At 44.9% G+C, this 22,410-nt stretch overlaps 1 protein-coding gene across 1 annotated transcript in view; it reads left to right on the top strand.

Moving 5' to 3' along the window:
• Positions 1-21,370: 21,370 nt before the first annotated feature.
• Positions 21,371-22,410, top strand: part of CLMN (calmin) — a 69,266-nt gene continuing 68,226 nt past the window's right edge. Inside the window, exon 1 of the mRNA XM_021549674.4 lies at positions 21,371-21,535. Within this exon, the coding sequence (XP_021405349.3) occupies positions 21,454-21,535 (82 nt within the window). The 5' untranslated portion in view covers positions 21,371-21,453. The remainder of the gene's footprint in view (positions 21,536-22,410) is intronic.

Here is a 22,410-nt window from a genome sequence, read left to right as displayed (position 1 = left end):
CTGGTGAGTGCCTGCAAGGGTTTGTCAGTCTTTCCTCGCAGGACCTTCCCCAGGACAACAAACCCACCATCCTGTAGGGCCCCAAATCCATCTCTCCTAATGAAGGTGATGCACCCTCATGTACCTCAGTGAAGCACAGATTACCCAAGCAAAAACCATCAGGTCAAATTAGCAAACAGAAGCTTTTTGCAGGAATGTGACCTGCTTGTCTTTGTTTACCCAAATCTTAGGATTTCTCAGCTTTGCAGAGAACCGTTTTCATTCCACCTGCTGCCTGCCACAAAGGTGCAGTTGTGCTGCCAGGTAAAATGGAGACAGCTGCAGAAAAGCACCCAGACTTTTGCATCAACAAAAGGTCTTAAACATGAGGGAAACATCAAAAAAAGAAAAAAAAGAAAAAAAACAGGACATGTAGCTCAGCCAATGCAAACATGTAAGAAACTCTGCAAGGGCTCAGAAGAGAAACCAGATTGCTGTTGAAATAGCTGGTTAACATTTTGTCTGGAGGCACAGCTTCAATAAAAATAGGTAAGGAAACCAGCTAAGGACCCCCAATGGCAAACATATTTATTGAGAATCCAATAAAAGTCTCAGAACAAATAGCCTGAAGGACCTGTAGACACAGCCTCTGCTGTAATAAAAATGCAATACAAGGCATCAGGGAAATAGTAAGGGAAAAGGGCTGCTCCATGAGAAAACCAAACAAGAATCCCAGAGCATGAGGCCTGGAGACACGGGCTGGGATGTAATAAAATAGCTGCCATTGGGGAAAAAGAAAGAAAAACAAAACATCTAACAAAGGCACAAAGAAGCCCCAGATACCCCAGCTAGTCTAGAAAATCACCACAAGTTGCCGTAAAAACACATGGGAAAATAGGAAAAGGGTAATGGCTGCAAAGTGATCAACTCCTGCAGGTACCTAAGGGCAATGCGTGGGTGAAAGTCCACAGGAAGCCATGTCAGCTGCAGTAAACTCTGAGGGTGCCTAGGAGACAAGGCTGTAAAAGGTGACAAAACAGCAGCCTCAGAGGGGCTAAAGCTCTGCATGGGAGAAAGATTTACTTTAAATCCAAACCCCATATTGCACGGAGCTGCGGTTTTTGTATTATTTATCTTGGTCAGCAAAACTTCTGGATCTGTGCAAAAAATGCTAGAGAATTTCTATCATAAGTGCACAGGAAAAATAGTTTTCAGAGACATGTACTAGCTCAAAGGTTCGACCTGCACCCGCTTATTGTGAATTTTTGTGTACCACAAAAGCAGCCAGAAAAATGTGCAATTATCGTCAAAGTCATTGTCATGTTAAGTACTGTTAATGAAAATTATATTAAAGAAGGGTTCATAAGAACAAGCACCATTTTTTAAGGCAAGTGAGTGAATTGGGAAAAGAAAGTGATTTTCATTTCCTGGCTTCAGTCACACGCTGCAGGTCTCAGGCATTAAAAAGCAGTTTGCCATCGAAAGGTGAAGATCTCGGGCTGTGCTGGGCTGCACCACGGCCTGGGGAACACAGGGGACAGGATGGGACAGCACAGGGGACAGCACAGGGGACAGGATGGGACAGGACAGGGGACAGGACAGGGGACAGGATGGGAAAGCACAGGACATCTCAGCTGCTGGCAATGCAGCCCACCCTGCTGCAGAGGGGCAGGTCTGCACACCCTTTTTCTGCACTGCCCCTCACTCTACCATCAGTGGGAGAGGGCAGCATTTGGCAGTTCTGCCTGGGCTCTCTAGGGATGCCCTCAGGACAGCCCAAGGTGCAGACTTCACCTGGTTTTCTCCGGGTAAATGCCAGCCTCAGAGGAGCTGTGGCACACATCACAACACAGGTCTGCAGCAGAGATTTGTGTCTGTCTTCAAAAATTTATTCAATCCACATTTAGGGGTTTTGCTTCTTTAAAAAGAAAAAAAAAAATATATATATATATATACGCACACATATACATGCTTCTTCAGGAACAGCTGCAGAATTAATTTGCTTAGAGATGTGCTGGAATTTGGCAGAAACAAAGTGTTTTTTTACAAGCCTCTGAGTTAAGACACCTAAAGATGATAGCACATTGGATCCACTTGTCAAGTTACCTTTTCATTGGTGACAAAGAATTATGTGCTTTTTCAATGCTTCTTCCACCTGCTTGTCAGCTCTGCCCCTTGCACCAATCACTTTAAATCCACCCACACTTTTGAAATTGTCCTTCCTGAGCTGGTCTGCCTGGGCTGCACAGTCCTAGGGTTTCCTGGGCACAGGGCTCAATGGTAGAGGATGTGGGATTAAGATTTATGAATGAATTCCCAGCCAAGTTTGTAGTGATCTGTTCCTCACAGCTTTGATCTCCAGTTCCCATGGATACTTTGGGGTAGAATTTGCCCTTCTTGTGTAATTTACAGAGTTGCTCCTTTTCAAGGACACTTCATGTTGCAGACACTTCTTCCAGCCCACCTGAGGTGCATTTATCCAGCATACCCATGCAGCTTCCATCTGCTGCTATGCCAGGAAGTGCTCCAAGGACACGGCGCTGTCTGCAGTTCACCAAGCCACACGTGCAGGGGTGCTCTCATCACGTGCAGGTCTGGAAAGAAGAAAGCCCAAAAAGACCAGTTACAGCAGAAAACCTAAACTCAGAAAGGTTAAGCTGTTATGTCTGTGGTCCAAAAGAGCAGTGAGCTGAGCTCATTCCACCAAGTCTCTTGCTAATGTGGTGCTCTCATGGGTGTGAAATATTATCAGCTGTTAGAGTTATTAACCAGTGTTAACCAGGCAGTGTGTGCACTGAGCTATGTTTAAGGTTAACTGTGCCATTAAGGGCTTACAAACTCAATTAGAGATTTTAGTGCTCAACAGCTAATGGTTAATTTCTGCAGATGTCCTGTTTCCAATTACTATTCATATATAATGTAAGCAGCATGGCATCACACTTCAACTCAGACAGACCGATTTTTTTAATATATATTTTTGACCAGCAGAAGGTTTCACTTAATTGTGTAATACCAATATTTAGTATTTCCTGGAGTGTCTTTGAAACCCCTTTTAAATCCCAACTATTTTCACCTTTCTTTTTCTATTATCACTGTTCCCCACGTCACTTGTGCTCATCTGATCTCACAAGGCTACAGAGATTTTCTCTGCATTGTGCCATGACCCTGCTGCCCAACAGGAAAAAAGACTGCTGCAAAGTGCTCCTTCTGCTTCCCAGAGGTTTTCTTTTTTATCTCTCACTAGAGGTGATGTGGGAAACTCACAGACCCCAAAGCGTATGGAGCAGCTCAAATGCAGATTTAAAAGCCTACATTTGATCCTGCTGAGTTTGGAAAATTTTAAGCAGCAAAAACCCTCTTGTAAAACCATCTCTTATCAGAAAGAGTTTGACTAAATCTGTAGAGGGAGTTAAGTGGAAGTTCTGAGTCCTGGAGTTACACACCCAGGTGGAAGGAAACTTGCTGCTGTCAGTAAAGAACAAGAGTGAATAAATCAGCTCTCGACTAATGAACCAAATAAATTCAGAACTGGAATCACCCATTAGGAAAAATCAATTACTTTCCAAACAGGCAATTGTGATATTCCTCCTGAGAAGGACATGAACACATACCTAGCTCTGCGCATACAAGTAAATCTATGCTTATCATTAAATCTGAGTTAAGAATACAATTAAATTGAAATTAAATATGAAATGCCCTGGGAACTACTCATGAGCTTGAAATTCAGTCATTTAACTGCAATATTGAACTGGGGCCTCTGGGAGAAAAGGGACCCAGGGAGATGCACAACACAATAGGCTTGCAAAACCCTATGAGATGGTTTCACAAGCCCTTCCAGCCTTCTAATGGCTGTGCTGTTATGAAAAAGGCAGGTCCCACCTCTTCTCCCTGCCATGCTTCCCCAGCACAGCCAACCACATTGTTTGGCCAACTGCATCAGCAAACTGATTTAGACAAAAAACAATCCTCCAAAAAGCCCAATAATTTCCAGATGGGTGTGTTTCTTGACTCATATGATTGCAGGTGCTGTCCCACAAAATGGAGGGGTGGGAGGATAGGGTGATCCCACCTCTTCTTGTGGCTGCATCAGCTGGTCAAGCTGGTAAGGAAACTCATGTGCTCTGAGGGCCTCTAACAAAGTTCACATCATTTGGAAAGTATTTGCAGTCACTTCTGACCAGTATAATTGTGTATGAAATCGTGGCTGTTTGAGTCATTCTTTCAGGTACAAGAGCTTTTTGGATGGTATCAAAGGAGATGTTGTTCTTTGACATTTATAGAGGTGCAGTGTCAGTTCCTGTTACAGATATTCAGGTTAATGTTAGTCTACAGAAAATGCATGAGCCACCCAATGATGATAGAGATCTGCTTTTTTTTCTGTAAGAAACACCAACAGGAATAATTAACCCCAGTGGTGTAAGTGTGCTCAGCCATTTTAAATTGGGAATGACTTGAGCAAGAGATTACCAGAAGGGAGATACAACTTCAGCTATTAATTACAAAAGAGGCAATGCTACGTTCATATAATGGATTATTAAAAAAATATTATGGATAGGAATAACAGATGGTTGAGACTCAGAATTTTTCTAAATGTCTCTGAAGTTTTGGGGTGAGATCCATCCTTCTCAGGTGTGTAGGGAATTTACACTGTGCATAAAGCTTCTCTGGGCAGGGGTCTCCAATCTGGTAGTTGTTCAGAAGCTGTGGGAGGAACTCCAGCAAGATGTTAGACCCATTCTAATGCTCAGTGCTTCTTGCTCCATGTCTCCCACAGAAATACAGACTATTGAGCACCTCTAAATGCCCCCTACCAAGTCCCCAGAGAGGACAGAATTGCCCACACAAGTCTGTAAATGGAAGGCAAGAGAGAGGAGGAATAAGGCATGCATGGCAGATATTCACCACATTCTTCAAAGCATCACTGGATGAGGTTCACGTGGGTTGTGCGAGTATGAGCAGTATGGAACACATCCAAAACCAAAGGATCCATCTATTAAAAGACAATGCGTGGCTGACTTTTTCTTGTATTTAAATTAGTGGAAATGAAAGAACAGATAATCCAGCTTAAGGAGTGATTTTCACTTCATGCTTTCTCCTTGAAGATATTTATTTATATCAGGCATTTTCTTTACAATGGCAGTGGCACCTTTAACCAAGACCTGGCCATCAGAGCAGAGAAAAACCTCAGCTCCCTACAAAGAGACAAAATCAGGAGGAGTTGAAAGGGTTTCTCAGACCTCATAGGATTTTTATTTGCTTTTTTTTTTCTCTCTCTCTCAATAGAAACTCAGAAAAGCACTCAAGTGAATGGCAAAGTGTCTTACAAATATCTTGAATAATTTGGCAACCACAGTGTTCCTCATCTAATTTTGTTACAGCACATTGAATGTTTTGGGGGCTTTTACAATGGTTTTTGCACCTTTAACAACATGTTGATTATTGCATTTTGAAATAGCTCACTTCTTTAAGAATAACTTAAGTGAAAATTTCATTTAGAGTTGCAACACCTGGAGAAAATCAACATCATGTGACTTGTAGGCACTTCTAAACAGGAAATACTCCATTTATTTTTTTAGCTGTGTTTGTGTAATAAAGTCCAGCATCCAAGTGTGAGCAACACATTTTCTCATTTTATTAAACAGCATGAAAGGATTTATTACTTCTCCACTGAATGCACTTCTGGCACCAAATGGAGCTGGACAATAATTGTCAAGCACTGAATTTAACATTATGGGAAAACACCTTTGGTGGAGTTCAGAGTTTATTGTATAATGAAAAATACACCTAGATGGTGAGGCTTCCTTTGAGAATTTGTTTGGTGAGTATAATCTCAGGTACTGCTGCTAATAAATTGGATTCTTTGAAACAGAAATTAAAGTACTGAAATAATATCTAAGACAGTTATTTTTCTTTTCCTCCTCCAGCTATGCAAAGTTCCCAGAGAAGGAAAATGAAAACAGAGGGAATGGAGAACATTTCTTTTACAGCTCAGCAGGTTAGGGCTGTGAGGCGTTCGCAAGAGCCATGTGCCACATTTAGAATTTTTCCCCCTTTCTCCTCTGATCTTTCTTGAATGCTCAGGCTGCTCATCCTCCTGTGCTTCCACCCCTGGCCAGAGAAAGGCTTGAAGGACTTTCCTCTCTCTCTTTGTTTCATTCCCTGTATTGCAAAGGAAAGTTGCCCCAGCCAGGGTAGGAACCTTGAACATGGGCTTAGCTGGAGAGAAAGTCAATTAATGTTTTGCAGATGTGCAGTATTCTTGTACCGTCAGGAATGGAGAGAGATGAGAAAAGGCAGAGAAGTGGCAAAAAAGATGTGGTAAAAATTGAAGTCTTGAACTTCAGAGATGCGCAGCAGGGACCGATCTGCAGCACCCTGCCCTGAGTTCCCTGCATCTCGTACAGGCAAAGGTGCTTGTGCAAAGTGCCTGGAAATTGTGGCAGTTTTATGCTCTCTTGACTCAGTCACAAATGGCTGCTCAAAGTTGAAATAATAAAAAGGCCCTGTGTATCTCTAGGGTCCAGAGCTGACAAATTCTCCCCCATGCCTCTGTGGAGCATTGCAACACTCAACATTTGATTCGTTTTCCACTGAGACTGGCAGAGCATGTGTTAGAGGTTTCGGGTTAACTACAGGAATGGGAATAAGCTTTACACAATCCCCAAATTAGGGGCTCTAACTAATGAAAAGCTCTCCCATTTACTGCCTTCCTCGGTGCAGGACAGCAAGCTGCAGGCACCCCGGCATGTCCCGCTGGGGAGTGCGAGGAGGTGGGGAGGGGAGCAAGGACTGGTCCCCGAGGCAGGGAAGCGCTGAAACCATCTTTAGTGCCGCAGTCTTTCACACCCCCTTGGGGCTGCCGGGACCTTGGCTGTATGCAGGAGGCTCATCCTGCTCCGCAGCGGGGTGCGGCGGGCCGGCCCCGCGATGCCGAGGTGCGGGCAGGCGCCGGGAGAGGGCAGCGGCGCCCCGGGCTCGGCGGGCGGCTCCGCGGGGCCGGAGAGGAGATGTTCCTCCATCCAGGGGGGTTTATCAGCCACAGGCACTCGGATGTGCCGCTTTGCCGCGGTTCACGCTGCCCGTGCAGACGGGCACACGATCCCTCAGACCCACAGGCATTCCTCTGCAATCCCCCGGCTGCAGGGCAAGCCGTTTCTTAAGGGGATGCAGGTTTTAAGGCCAGAAAGGACCTTTATGGCAAGGCACAAAATTTTCAGTAGGGTCTGTTGCAATAGGACAGGGAGTAATGGCGTCAAACTAAAAGAAGGTAGATTTAGATCGTTATAAGGAAGAATTTTTTTCAATGAGTGTGGTGAAACACTGGCACAGGTCGCCCAGAGAGGTGGGTGGATGCCCTATTCCTGGAAACATTCAAGGCTAAATTGGACTAGACTCTGAGCAACCTGATCTAGTTGAAGTTGTCCCTGCTCATTGCAGAGAGTTTGGACCAGATGACCTTTAAAGGTCACTTCCAATCCAAATTATTCTAAATCCCTCTTATTTGGTTACTTTCAGTTGCTGCTTCTGAGTTGAAGTGATCCTTTTCATTTGTGTGTACTGCAGATCTAATTGGCAATGCATGGGTACCACAGGTGAAGCAAACTGGCAACAAAAGAAAAACTTGTCTACTGGTCTATGGTTCTCACAGAAGGAATATAGTAAAACACAGTCAGAATCACATTTAACAGTAAGCTAGATATTGAAAATTGTTTGTGCTTTTACACACTAATGTCTCGATTCAGAAAATAGTTATGGATAGTAATTGATGTTACCACCCTGATAATCCCATCGTGGCACATTAGCTGTAGGAATTTGCATTTTTATAGAAAAACACGATAAAAAAAAACACAAGGTATTTCAGCTCTACCTTAGGTAAATTCAGGATTTTACATCCTTATGAACATGTGGATAAGTGACATTTTAAGGGAAATTATTATAATTAATAGATATTTTAAGATCAAGGCCTGGTTATAAATATCAAGGTCATTGCTAAAATGGGAATACTTCCCAAACAATTTTAAAGTTTGTCTAGCAAAAATAGGTCAGGCCATACTAAATGGGTGTTTAAGGCAATTATGAAATCAGTTTGGAGGAATTTATTTAGGTCTTATATGAGATGTATCATGAAATTTTACAGCTTCAGGAAGCTCAGATCACATTCATGTTGTTCTACTCTGAACATGAAACTTTGGTTTCAAAAAGCAGAAATCAAATGCAAGAAAGAGGTGGTCAGAAAATGTCCTGAAAACAGTCTTTTCCTTATGGGATAGGTATGTCTGGCATGAATGAATGGCAAACTTCTGAGGCAGATCTTAGGGGCATGTTAATTGCTTTCATAATCCCAACTCCTCACAGATCACAGATGTCTCCTTGGCAATCAGACCCTGGAGCCACTGATAAAGGCTTCATTTGGCTGGGAAATGACTCCTTCTGAGGCTTGCAGTTGCACACACAAAGGTACATACTGTATGAAGGCCTGTTTCTATGGAAAAGTGCTGCTGGGATTCGAGCCATTGCTTATATTTGTACTTGGTCGGTTTTTTTCATGAAGTCTATCCAGTGTGATACCGATGATAATTCTTGCCTGACTAGACAGCTTCGTGCCTGGACACTGTTCCCAGAGACAGAAAATCCTAGTCTGATAACTCATATTGGTGAGACTGAAGTGTAATAGGAGTAAAAATAATAACAAGTATTTTAAACTATGTGTCTACTTCCAAGGTTCTACACAGAAATCTAGGGCTGGCACTCTTATAACATTTTTACAGAATGGACATTGTTCCTGTCTGACGATTTCAGCAAAGTAGCTGAGCATGTGTTTAGATATGAATGACAGCAGGACTGGAGGGAGAGAGAAAACATGATCAAATGTGGCTATTCTTCCTAGGTGGGTCTGGACCCTGGGGATATTTGGGATGAGGAGGTGATCCTTAGAAATTGGTAGTTATATTAGGGGGTCAGCCAGAAAAATGTTACCTCTCAAGAAAAGAGGGAATTGGAAAAACCTATCTTGTACTGGTAAAATATATAACAATATATATATAAACACATAGCCAGCTTCCAAGTCAAGTCCTCTCCAGCTCCATCCCTCTGGAATGAATATCAATAATTTCATCAGGCCAGTGCCTGGTACTTGTGCAGGAAGAGGTTAATTCCACCTCAGCCTTTACAAAGTAAAAGCTCTTGATATTTTTGGTTTGTTTTGTTTTTTTAAAACTGTGTGAAGAAAGAGGCAGGCTTTAAATATTTGTGTAGGCTGCTTGGCAACAGATTGCATGCGATCTTTACAAAAACAATCAGCTCCCATAGAATTTACATTGTTTGAGCTGGGTGCTAATAGCTCCTGCCCAGCGCTCAGTGGCTGGTCTGTGGGAAGAAATGGGAGAGAGGTGTTATATTGTGCATTGTGTGCTTCTGCTCCAGCTTTCTGAGAAGCTGAGGACCAGGGTGGGAATAAAGCTGTGGCTTTTGCAGCACATAAAGTGCAGGAGGTGGGAGCTGACAGCGGCTGTGGCCGCTGGGTCAGTCTGCGCACGGGCTGTGCAGGCTGCAAGCCTGGCTGCTTTGGCTCAGGAAACAGCAGCGTTCCCAATATTTTCCCTTCAGAAATGACGTCTACTTGTCTGCAGCAATGACACTATTAAGCAGATTGCAGTCCTTTCCCTATCAGCTGGGAACTGATTTAAAACTGATCTATCAGCTGTTCAGCTGTTCAGGAAAGGCAGAGCATCCCTGTGCCTGCAGCTGTTGAAAAATAATTGAAATCAGCTCAGAAATTATGAGATGTCTCAAAGCAATAAGCAATACTTACTTTCCTTATTTGTTTGTTTGTTTGTTTGTCCCTTTCACCTCTAGGATACAACTGGAGCATGTTTTCTTAAGTTTTCTCTAATATTGTTGGAGCAAAACCGTACTTAATCTCTCCCCCAAATTTTCTTCCTGACAGGGAAAGGGATTTTAAGCAAGTATCTTTTGCAACAGCAGTGAGAAGAAATGTGAGAATTTCTGGTACTGGGTTTGTAACCCTTTCCATAATCTGGGGAGATTACACCATTTCCCTGCACTGACAGCCTTAGGTTAAGAAGTTTGGAACCATTCCTAGTGATCACAGAGGGGTTAAGCACATGCAGTACCAGCTGAGATACTCAAAAAGAAGACATAAAAGAGAACTGAGCATGGGTATATCTGATACCTTACCTTTAAATATGCAGAAATAAAAACTGATCACTGTTGCTTCACTTTTACCAGCCAAAATACAAGAATTGCTTTCTGTTTATACAGGCAATAATGAAACCACATAGCTTTCCTGAAACTACCTCCACATGAAGACATGAGTGTAGCAATTCACAAGAGCCAGGGGAAGTAAGGCATAGTAAACCAAGAGCATAAACATAAATAATAAAAAAAATAAATAAATAATACATAATATGAACTCAGAGAAATTAAGTGACTTACGTATAATCATGTATGCCCTAAGCCACAGCCAAAGCCAAACTAATAGCCACTTTTCAAATTCAGGTGCTCTGAGTTGAGTGAATGATGCTGATAATGTTCTGTAGGTGTGTCAATATTTGTGTTTTAACTCTCAGAACATATCTGAATGAGGAAGATGAGCTCTCGACAAGGATCACCTGGTAACAGGGCACCCACTGACTCACTGAGCCTTTCTTTGCAGATACCATGTCAATGTTATGAGTCTTCATGAAATTACATAAGAGGAGCAGGAGGTAGTAGCTTCTTGTGCTCAAATGTGTATGACTCGCAGAAACAGTGCTGAACAAACCAGACAGTCACATGCTCATGTTCCACCAACAACACTCTTCTGTTTACCCCCATACTGATTAATTCCATACACGTGTATATACAGGTACATACACGATGATTTTGTACACACCTTTGGCAGAGAGGCCATTCGGGTTAGGCACACACACAGGCATGAACTGCACTGCAACAACCATCTAGCAACATGCATTTTCAAATGTCGTGTCTTTGACTATAAATTCAGGATAACCTCGCAAGAATGGACTGTGTGATTTAGTGACTATCTTGCTGAATTGATAGAAGAGGATTAAATTATGACTATCAAACCATTCACCTTTGTCAGTGGATCTAATCACAATCCGTTTGATAGCGACCAAAAATGCATCTGACGGCAGCTTTGTAGCTTTGTGAATGAGTGAATTAGTTCCCACTGGCTGAGCACTAACTGCAAACTGTTCTCACTTCCCAGTTGCTGTTATGACTTTTGCTTTGTTCAATGGCTTAATTTTCCAAGGTAGAAACCTGTAAGGAATGGAATTAAAATACTTTGACCTAGTCTGTGCAAGAGCTGGAAAAACAAAAAGAAAAGCAATATTCTTTTAAGATAAACCTCACGAAAATAAAGGCAAAGAACCATTAGGCAGATCCTATGATGCAGCTTTTATTTTACAAGTCATTATACTTCACACGATTAACCCACTTTTGAATAAACTGTACTGTTAGTATGGCACATCTTCTAGAAAGGCACGGTCTCTCTCTGAAGAAATTAAGACTTGGCAAATTGTCATTTCTCTGGATGACTGATTCGCTATTAAAATCTCCTCATTTGGATTCATCTTGGCTTCGGCTTCTGGCCATTGGTTTTTGTCTTTCTTGTCCCCGATGCATTTTAAAACCCCTTAAGGTCTGGTGTATCTTCTTAAGAAGAAAATTAACTGTGTATGTGAAGAGCCCTGAAGAGTTTGCCTCCTCATCAAACACTTCAGAGATGTTTCTCACCAATGATCATAGGAAAGAGCTCCTGGACATATACATATTTTAAAGTCAGTTGTGCAATAAAGTGCAGCGAGATTTGTAAGTCCTGGTAAAAACCACTGAATACAAAAGGCAAAGCTCTCCAACACACCTACATGTGGTCACACTTTTACCTCATTCTGGAATCTCAAAATGCTCTCATAAAACTTCTTTTGGATCAAGTGGGATAAGCCACTGACGTATATAAAAACACGAGAAAGAAAACCCTTGATTTTCAAGTTTTGTGCCTTTTGGCAGTCTTACTAGAACTTAACAAAATTGGGAAATTTGTCAGATTTTTATCTCAACAGTTCTGCAATACCAGAGATAAATTTTACTGTTGGGAGTGCCATTCAAACCCACCACTTGCAACTGTGTTGGATTTGAGAGGTAGGAGATTGCACCAAATGCCTTTTCTGGGCTCTTTGAAGGGGAGAATTAAAGGGTATTTTCAACCTCCAAAATTTCTTCTCAAATTAGACCAGTTGAATTTTGTATTGTGGTATCTATGATCATCTGCCACTTCAAGTCAAGGGAGCTGCAACATAAATAGATGTATTCCTAAGCCTCTCTCAGAAGCAAAGTACAAACATTCCCATCAAAGCTGACTTAACTGAGGGTGCCTCATACTTTTGCCTTCTTTGTTGACTGTTGTTCATTTTTTGCAAAGAAGTTACTATAAGAAGGAAAACAATGCATAAATACATACAAATCCATCCCTTTTTATCTCCTCAACCAAACTCTGTGATATAGGAGAAGGGTGATGCAGAGGGAGGGAAAGGCAACATTAATGAAATCCCTGTACTGAACCACAGGCAAGTTGTCATTTCAGCTTGCATTTCTATGCTCACACACACACCAACACCTAGAAACTGAGGACAGAAAGTTCTTTTTGGTACTCCATACCCACAAGATATTGCTGTTGTTTTCTCTCCAGAGTTCAAATTTTTCTGTTTAAATGAAGGGTTTGAAATCCAGAGCTTGATTTGGAAAATGCATTTGGAAAAGAGGACAAGAATAGACCAGAAGGAGCCAGGCAGCCAGATCTTACTAGACACAGTTCCTGGCTGGGGTGCTGCTCTCCAAACCAACCCTGAAGCCCACAGCAAAGCAAGGACATCAAAACCTGCTGAAGTAATCCACTCTGTGATCTCTAACATGACTTTTAAGGTGATTAGTTGTCACTATAGGACACGAGAAAGCACAACACGAGCCACTGCAATTGCAAGGTAAAAAAGAAGAAGGTTTATTTTCTGACCCCAACTTTTATACTTTTCCAAAGGTGACAGTGGATTGGAGAGTGAATGGGCCACCTCTCCAAAGACATTGGACAAACCACCAGTACATCAACTTCCTCCACCCCCACGAAGGAATGCAAAACAATATGTTGTTTATAGAAAATATATGGGAAAGTTTTCGAACAGAATGTAAACTCAGAAGGCTTTAGAAAATCTTAAGAATCAGGGCGACAATTAGTCTTCAAGGGCATATTGGTTAGAGGATGACAAACCCTGAGAGATGCTTGCAGTTAGCTGTGCTCAGGTGAAATACCACCAACCACGACTTCTAAACTGCCTCTACAGGCACCACAAGGACATTCCAAGCACTCCTCAAGGTCACACTTGGAAACATGATAAAGAGAAACTTTCTAAATCATCAGCTTCCTTCTGCTAAGGAATGACTGATGGGTTTTAATTCTCCTTATTTTTGGAGGCTTCTGGCAGAACTGTGACATTAAATATTCAGTGAAATATAAGTAAGGTTTGAAAATGCCTGCTCTGAAAGAGCTTGGAATCATTAGTGAGTGCATCTCATACTGTAAAAGTCTCTGTCTGGAAGGTTATGCATCAGAATCATCCATTTCTTACCTCAAAAAACTATCAGTTTATTTATCAGCTACAGGGTACAGTCCCTCCATTTGAAGTATTTATATATTTCTGTTACTTTCCAAGCTAATATTGTTTGGGAAGGTCAGGGAAGGAAGCTCTTGTCACATCTCTTTCACAATCACACTGAGCTTACATTGGATGTAAAATTGAAGCCCCTTCTTCAAACAGAAACAAACAAATAGGAAAACGTTGAATTGCTTCAGAAGGGTGCTTCACTGACAGGCAGTTTATCTGAAAGTTGCATTTGAAGAATATTTGACATCTCCAGTGCTGTGAAAGAGGTCAGGCGGTTCAAAAGAAGCTTTCTTGCTTGCTGGCTTCTAAGAAACCAATTCATTTTGTTACTATGGTGAAATACGCAGAATAGATCACACATAATTCATTCCTCCAGAAACATTTTATTGCAAAAATATACTGGTTGTTTTCTGTAATATCAAATATTATTTCAGGGCTTGTAGATTTTGTTTCAGACAGGTTATGCTAAGAAATTACAGAAAATTGTAATATACAAGAGATTTGAAATCTGCAGATGGAAAGCTGTGTATAAAAGTCAGAATTGTTAGCATTGTTTATACAGCAACTGCAGTGCTTGAGCACTAATATAATTACCTGCTGCCCTGCTTCCAATCCTAATATTGATGGGGTAAAAAGCAGACCAGGCAATCTCCATTTTCATTTGAAGCATTCACTTTTAGTTGGTGTTGGAGAAGGTTGATTTATATTTTATCCCATATTAAATATTTGTAGTTATGTGCAGAAATAGCATTTGCCAGAAAGTACTATGGCAGAGGCCTTGCCTTGTATCTCTGGGGTCTACAATGAATGTACCACACGTTTCTCTAACCAAGACAATTCAGGCAGAAGAAGGTAACCAGGCTAGGCAGGGTGACCCGAAGCTGAACACTGAGCAGGGATGGCCACCCCTGAGCAGCATCCAGCTGGATTGCTTCTCCCTGCACTTCCTGCACGCTGCAGGACCCTTCTGCCACCACCACCATCTGCAGAGACATCCACACACCAAGCCACTGCTTGTTGTCCCTCTCTCCTTCCATGCAGTAAACCCTGACACAGAATTGGCCCCTGAGTTTCCTGGGTTATTCTTTAAGGATGTCATTTCTACCTTTGGATGGAGACCAGACAGAATTAAACCATGGCACTCATGTTAAGGGAGTGGACTCTAAAGAGATGGAAACTCATAGCAGATGCTCAGATGCTCTCAAGGTGAAAACTTTGCTACTTAGGTCTTTTTCCTGGCCTTTAGGGTGCTATGCAACCTCTAGAGCTGGAAAAATGATCCCTTTGTTGGTGAACATTGCAACCTTTGTTCAGTATCTGCTGGGGAAACAAACCTTCATGGCGTGCTGGAGCACACAGAAGGGAATCTGAAGGTCCTGAATTCAGCTGGTCACAGATGAGTAAGAGCAAGTCAGGCTCAAAGGGACAGAATTACACAATACTGTCACATGGATGAGACAAGTGCATCCCACATCCATCAGAAACAGAAGGAAAATAGAAAAAAGAGAAAAAATAACAAACAATTTTCCAAAAACTAGATAGAACCTTTTTTGTGTCGAGTCCTCTCTGAATCAAGGAAGGGTTTTGCCCTAGTAAGGGGAGTTTGAAATGAAAGGCTCATGGCAACAGAACGAAATCAGCTCCACAAGTACGTAATATTCAAATGAGTTTTACATAACTACTCTCCTTTTCTTCCAACTTTCATCTGCATGAAAGAACGGCAGAAAACCAAACTGAATGTAAGAAAACCAGCCTGAAGGCCATAGAACAGCCTTTCCCACTGCCTAAGTCAAATAAAGCACATATGTTTTCAATAAATTTTACCTTAAAATAAACTACTCTTACTAAAGCAAATGAAAAACCAAAAGAAGGAGGACTGAAAGTGACCCACACAACCCTGCTCCCACCACACCAGCTGTCCTGATGAAGAATCAGAAGGAACTCCCCTCTACAGCTCTAGCACATGAAAGCTGTCCCTGTGATCCCACCCCATCACCCCATAAGACCCAGACTTGAAAATACCCAAATGATTTTGTTACTAAGTTGGTCCAAACAAGCTTTACACCTTAGTAGCAAATAAGTAAAACAAATTCACCTTCCAAGTTAGAAGCCAGTGTAACTCCTGGCATTATTCATGGACTGTGTGATGTACAGAGCACATAAAGACCTTCCAGCAATTTCCATAGTCTATTTATTGCCAGTATGTGGCACCAGTTGTTGTGAATCACTGTGGTTCATCAGTGTGGCCCACGTGGTGGACTCCTGGGAGTCAAGGGAGGAGAAGACACAGCAGAGGGAGGCTGCTCAACATCCAGAATGTGTAAATATGCTCAGTGGTACACTGAGGCAGGACCAAGTGCCATCACCCCTCTTCTCTTACTTTCTGAAAGGGACTAAGAGGAAGATGGGTCTAGTGGGGCACAAAACTCCTATTTCTAAGCTGGAATTCATTTTATTTATTTTTATTATTTCAGTGTCTCCTCTTGACTTGGTTGAATTAGACTGTCTTTTCCTCTCCTGACTTTTTTTTCATGTTTTGCTTTGAAAGTCTGTTTTACATGGTACCCCTCCCATTGTTTACATGTGTGTGGGCAGAGGAGCCAGACTATGGGGTGGCTGCTGTCAGACAGGGTAATAGAAAAGAAATCTTTGCCTGCCTATTCCTCTGAGAGATTTAATGAGTCTTTTCTCTGGGCTGGCCCTCCTTGGTATTTCAGATATGGGCTAAGCAAGGAAAATAACATCTTGATGAGACCTACAGTGGTATGATTATTGCCTTAAAATGGAGTGACCACTCAAGTCAGGTTGTAATGTATCTGTAAAGTATAAGAGTTAAATAAGTATGTGGATTACTTTTCAGCATTACAGACTTTAATTTCCTCCTTTTTTCTCATTCAGCAATAGGGCAAGACAGCATCCATTTTTAGTCTTCTTCCTGTAAGACTTCAGGAAAAGGGTCAAAAATTGACTGAGATCCTCACATACTCTGCAGCCCCTTTAACAAGGCAGAAGCACATGCGAAGACTCGAGGACAATGCCATTAGTGCAGGGCAGGACCTAAATGCCCATCACCTTTCCCAAAACACTGCTTTGTCATGGGCAGAGAAACACCTCACAGACCATGGCGCTCAACAAGGATGTTTTCAGAATGTAGGCAGAGGGAGGTCTAGGAAGGACCAGTGGAAAGTTGGTTTTGTAGGTCTTTGGTCAGAGCAACCATGGATGGCTGAGCCATGGTTGGATAGGAAGTTACACTTCTCTGAGGTTTGGGTTGAAATGAAAGATATTTTCACCAATTGCAAGATAAACAACACCTTCTTCTAGTCACCATTGGTCTGGAACTATTTTAAACTAAAGCAGGAAAAAATCCATTCCTAGAATGACTGTTCATATGGAGAACTCTGTTTATAAAGGCAAAACAAATTAGCTACAATGGCATAAATATCTTCCTTAATTTCAGAAATAGCTTCCTTTGTGTCAGATACCTCCCCTTGCCATTTTAGCAGGAATCACAAGGATTTTCCATCTGGACAGGCACAAAGCTGAGCTGTAGAATTTGATGGCTCTGTCCCTACTATTACACAACCTTCAAGTGTAAATTTTCTTCTCAAAATGAAAATTCAACTCATTAAATCACTCACTAGTAAGATAGGCAAAGGATGGGAAACGAAAAACTTTTAAACATCCTTATTCTGCATAGACACTGAAAAAAAGATAAAGGCAATACAGAAGAGTGGTAGTTTCCCCATGAACTTCATATCTCTGTCTTCTCATATGTGACAAAACTCTGTTTTTAATAAACCACCTATTATAGTTCAGAGTCTCTGCCAAGTGTTTACAGCACTGCCCTAAGTAACAAGTCTGAGCCAAGGGACTTAATTAAATCTAACCTGCTTTTTCAGTTATAGGATAGTCCTTTAACATCAAAAGGCAAGTGGACTTTGTTAATTAAATCTGAAATCACTTTTTGTTTAAGAGAAGTTCTTTACTCCTCATTGCATACAATCAGTTACTTCTTAGAAGGCATATAGTATTTTCACAGATAACTTCCACAAGCCTTTACAACAACTAACATAACATTTGGTGTTCTAGCTTTATATGAGAATTTCAGACTTCATACTTTCTTGCTGTGCTGATTCACAGACCCTAGATTGCAGGGAAGAACTTAAAACTTAAAGAAAAATGTTGATACAGGATGTCCTGTTGGTCATACAATTTTTAAATGTCCTTACAACTTTAGAGGCTTACCTTTCTATTTTGGAGAACTTAGTTCTGCATATATTGCAATGTTTTTTACAATTATCTCAAAGGAGGTTCTACATATGAGGGCTTCTGCTAACCACAAGCTGATTTGGGAAAGGTGCTGGAGAGCCATCTAGAAGTCCTGTGTGGACAAATACAGGTGACATGGCTGCTGGTCCCTGCACACAGCTGCACACCTGCTAAGTGAAACTGGATCAGGGTTTTCATTCATAGCACCTCATGGCCCACGCTGTTAATGTAAGATGAGGTTGATGCAGCTTCTATTGATGTGCTGGGCTAGAAACTGGAGTGATCAGACCTGGCAGATGGGCTCAATCCCAGGCTGAGGTCCTGCCTGACTCGCTGGCAAGAGAAGGGCAGGCTGCTGTGCTGATGGTTTTGCCTCCATTGGCACAGGAGGAACTGGCAGCCCCAGCCTGTGCTGCTGCTTGAGCACACAGCCTCTGCTATTGTGCCTTTAGAGTATACGGCAACACAGAGCAGGTGTTTTCCCAGGTAAGAATGGTTTAATGCCTTTCTCCTCTCTCTAAGCGGAAGTTTTAACTTCCCTGTGTTCACAATGTTAATCATTTACATCTTAAACCCAGCCTGACTCTGAGACCCAGACTGAACAGGTCAAGTGCAGCTACCTGGCAGGCCTGGAGATGTCAGTGACGTGGGCTGCACCCTCCACCACCCTGAGAGTGGAGCTGGGCCGTTCTTGCAAGAGGATAAGGAGGAGGATGAAGGCAGTAATTAGCTCTAGGGACATCTGCAACAACAATGAATCACAGCTGCAACATCAGGTTAGGTGGGGCTGGCAGCGAGGAGTTACAGCAGTGACTGTCCTCCCATACTTGGCACTGCTGCAGCTGCACCTTTAATCCTTTTCAGTTTGGGGGCCTTCATTGCAAGGAAGACTTTGAGGTGATTGTAGAGCTGGAGCACTTCCGGACACAGGCAAAGAAGATCTGGAGTACAAGTCTTGTGTTAAGAGCTGCTGAGAGAGCTGGGAGGGTCAGCCTGGAGAAAAGGAGGCTCAGGAAGGATCTTAGTGCTCTCTACAGCCACCTGAAAGCCAGGTGAGGGTTAGTTATTCTCTTCTCACAGGTAATAGGTGGCAGGACAAGAGGAAATAGTGCCAGGTTGTGCCAGGAGAGGTTTAGATTGGATAGTAGGAAAATTTTTTTCACTGCAAGAGCTGTCAAGCATTGGAAAAGGCTGCCCAGGGAAATGGTGGAATTTCCATCCTTGGAGGTATTTAACAGACATAGATGGGCCATTTAGGGATGTGTCTTAGTGGTGGTAGTGACAGTATTAGTTTCACGGCTGAACTTGGTAATGTTAAAGGTATTTTCCCACCCAAACAATTCCAAATCTGTGAGTTTATGATTCTGCAGCTGAAGGTTGCAGGTTGGTTTGCTTCTCCTCATGCATTTGCCTGCATCTCATACAGCCTTCCCTGGTCCAGCTGGTGTGCTGACCATAGCAAATGGCCACTTTTTGGTCTCACAAGCAGGCCAGTGTAGAATGGAAAAGGCTATTTAGAGAGCTCATGACACCCCAGCTCCAGAAGGATGCTCACACACAATGGGACAAAGCCTCAGCTGTCCCTATCCAGTACTGGGAGTAGTCCTGCTTTGAGCTGCAGCATGGATTAAGGATCTCCAGCCACCTCTGGCAGACAGCATTTCAGCTGATGCTGTGAAGTAATTCACCTGTTTTTCCCACAGCCACACTTGCTGAGTTTCCAGCTCCACCTCTAAACGTGGTACTGATGTATTCAGTCCACTTGGATAATGCCAGGGAAAAAAAACAGGTCCTCCCAGTGTAAAATGAAGGCAAAGCCTGGTATTGTGATTTTTACAAATATATTTGAGGTCAGATGCTTTCTCTTTTCCACAAGCTGTTTTTTCTTCTCCATACATTGGGGTTTATAAACTCCTTGTCATGGCATTCATGTGTCCTTACACTTGTGCAAAACTTTCCAGTCTTGATATGTAAACAGCTGAAAACTGCCTCAGACTACTGAACGCTGCATTTGGGATAGCATGTTATAGTGGTGATGAATCCTTATTAGATGCTTAAGGGATGACTTTGCTTTCCTACCATCTCCATCTGATTTTAAGTCGTAATGGCAAAATCACCAGAGCAGGCTGTGGGAAGAGCAGGCTGTGGGAAGAGCAATGCATTCCTGAGCTGGGTGAAACAACTGGTTGTGTGGAGTGTTTGCTTGCGATCACATAAACACTTCAGACTTGAAAGGACCACAATTTCTAGATCCCGGTTTGTTTATATTCAACTTTGTAGATTTTGCTTACATCTTTTGCTAGTCTAACTCTTGATGCTATACTGGTCTGACTGGATCATGTTAAAATTTGCTGTTTACGTGCACGAAGGTACAAATAGTGGTATATTGCAATGAAATGCTTTGTATGCAAATGAAGCGCTCAAGCTGCTCATTAGGTTTGTAGAGAACAAATCTCAGTGACACCGAAGGGCCTTGGTAACAATTACTGTCCAAGCTGGATGAAAAATGGTGCACATGAAGACAGTCAATGTGAGAATTCACCTCAAAGGAAACCTGCGAGCCTGAACAGACTACCAAGAACAAGCTAAATCGTAATGCAACTGTTAATGTTTTTAATGTATAGTGGCACTGATTTCATTCCCTCGAGGAAAACCCTTCTGCTGCTCATACTTTGGTTCTTCCATTGCTGCCGTGGGTGCATGACACTTGTTCTAGGGGCGACCCTCCTCCGCTCCCCAGGTAGGGCAGGAGGATGCGGGCACACGCTCGGCGTTGCCTCGGCAATAAACGCGTTTTTACGGGGAGCGCCGAAGCGGGACGGGCGCGGGGTCCCCGCCTGCGCCCGAGGGGGCGGCCGGAGCAGGGAGGAAGAGGCGGCGGGCGCGGCGCTGCCCGCGGCGGGGCCGCTCGGACCCGGGCCGCTCGGACCGGGGCCACTCCGCTCGGATCCGGGCCGCTCGGACCCCGCCCGCTCGGACCCGGGCCGCTCGGACCCCTCCCGCTCGGACCCCTCCCGCTCGGACCTCGCCCGCTCGGACCCGGGCCGCTCGGACCCCGCCCGCTCGGACCCCTCCCGCTCGGACCCCGCCCGCTCGGACCCCGCCCGCTCGGACCCGGGCCGCTCGGACCCCGCCCGCTCGGACCCCGCCCGCTCGGACCCGGGCCGCTCGGACCCCGCCCGCTCGGACCCCGCCCGCTCGGACCCGGGCCGCTCGGACCCGGGCCGCTCGGACCCCGCCCGTTCGGACCCGGGCCGCTCGGACCCCGCCCGCTCGGACCCCGCCCGCTCGGACCCGGGCCGCTCCGCTCCGCCCCGCGCCAGCGCCCCGCCGCCCCCGGCCGGGCGGGCTGCGGGAGGGAGGCGGCGAGCGGCGGCGGAGGGAGGGACGCGGGGCGGGGCGCAGCCGGCGCGGAGAGGGGCCGCTCTCCCGCCCGCTCCGCGCCCGCCGTCGGTGCCGGTGAAGGCGGCGGTGGCGGTGCCGCCGGCTCCCGCCGCCCCCCCGGCCCCGGCCCCGCGTCCCTATGGCCGGGCAGGAGTGGGACTGGTTCCAGCGCGAGGAGCTCATCGGGCACATCAGCGACATCCGAGTGCAGAACCTCCAAGGTAAACCAACACCCCCGCAGAAACCCCTCCCTCCGCCCCCGCGCCGCCCCGCTCCCCGGCCCCCGCTCTGCCCGCGCCGGTCCTTCCTCCCCGCCCGCCCCCCGCGCCGCCGTGCGCGGCTCCGCAGCTCCGCGGGGCGGGGGCGGCTGCGGGGCCGGCGGAGGAGGTCGGCGGGGCCAAAGTTTCCCCCGAACGCGGCGCCTGCCGTCCGGCCGCGGAGATCCCCGGCGCTGGGGAGAGCGGCGCCGGGCCCCGGGGCAGGGACGGGGCGCGGGAGCTCCGCCGCGCTGGGGATGCTGTCCTGTCCCCCGGGCTGCTGCCACCCACCGCCTCCCCCGGGGGCCGTCGGGGCGAGGGTTGCGGGCTCCGGCTGGGCTCGGGGCGATGTGGGAGCCGGGGGCGCCGGGCTCGCCCTGCCGTGGGGTACCGGGAGCCGCGCCGCGGGGCTCCCGGGGGGCCGGGCCGGGCGCCCCAGCCGCGGGCAGAGCCCGCCCGCCGCTCCCAGCGGACATCTGGGGTCACTCGGCCGCGGTCAGGGCACGGCTCCGGGGCCGGAGCACCGCGATTTGAAGCGAAGCCGCTAACTAACCATCAGAAGACTCAATCTGATTTATCTTCTAATAAGCTACTGTTGAATAAACATGGACAGAGCTTTTGGATAAATCATCTGCGAGATGCTCTCCTGTTCTGCCACAGGCGGAAGGGATGCAAATACCTGTCTCTGAATGCAGATCGGTATCAATGTAGCCGCAGTAGTAGTTCCTCCAAAGTTATGTTTGCCCCTCACCAGGTAACTCCTCGTGACTGGAAAGGACAGCAAGATTCGATGGAAGAGGAAAAAACAGCAATGGTTTATGGGAGAACAACTTGTTCAA

The sequence above is a fragment of the Lonchura striata genome, chromosome 5 (assembly GCF_050655825.1).
Source record: "Lonchura striata isolate lonStrDom1 chromosome 5, ASM5065582v1, whole genome shotgun sequence".
NCBI classification, from domain to species: domain Eukaryota; kingdom Metazoa; phylum Chordata; class Aves; order Passeriformes; family Estrildidae; genus Lonchura; species Lonchura striata.
The sequence above is the reverse complement of the archived record's forward strand: the minus strand, read 5'-3'. Positions and strand labels throughout refer to the sequence as shown.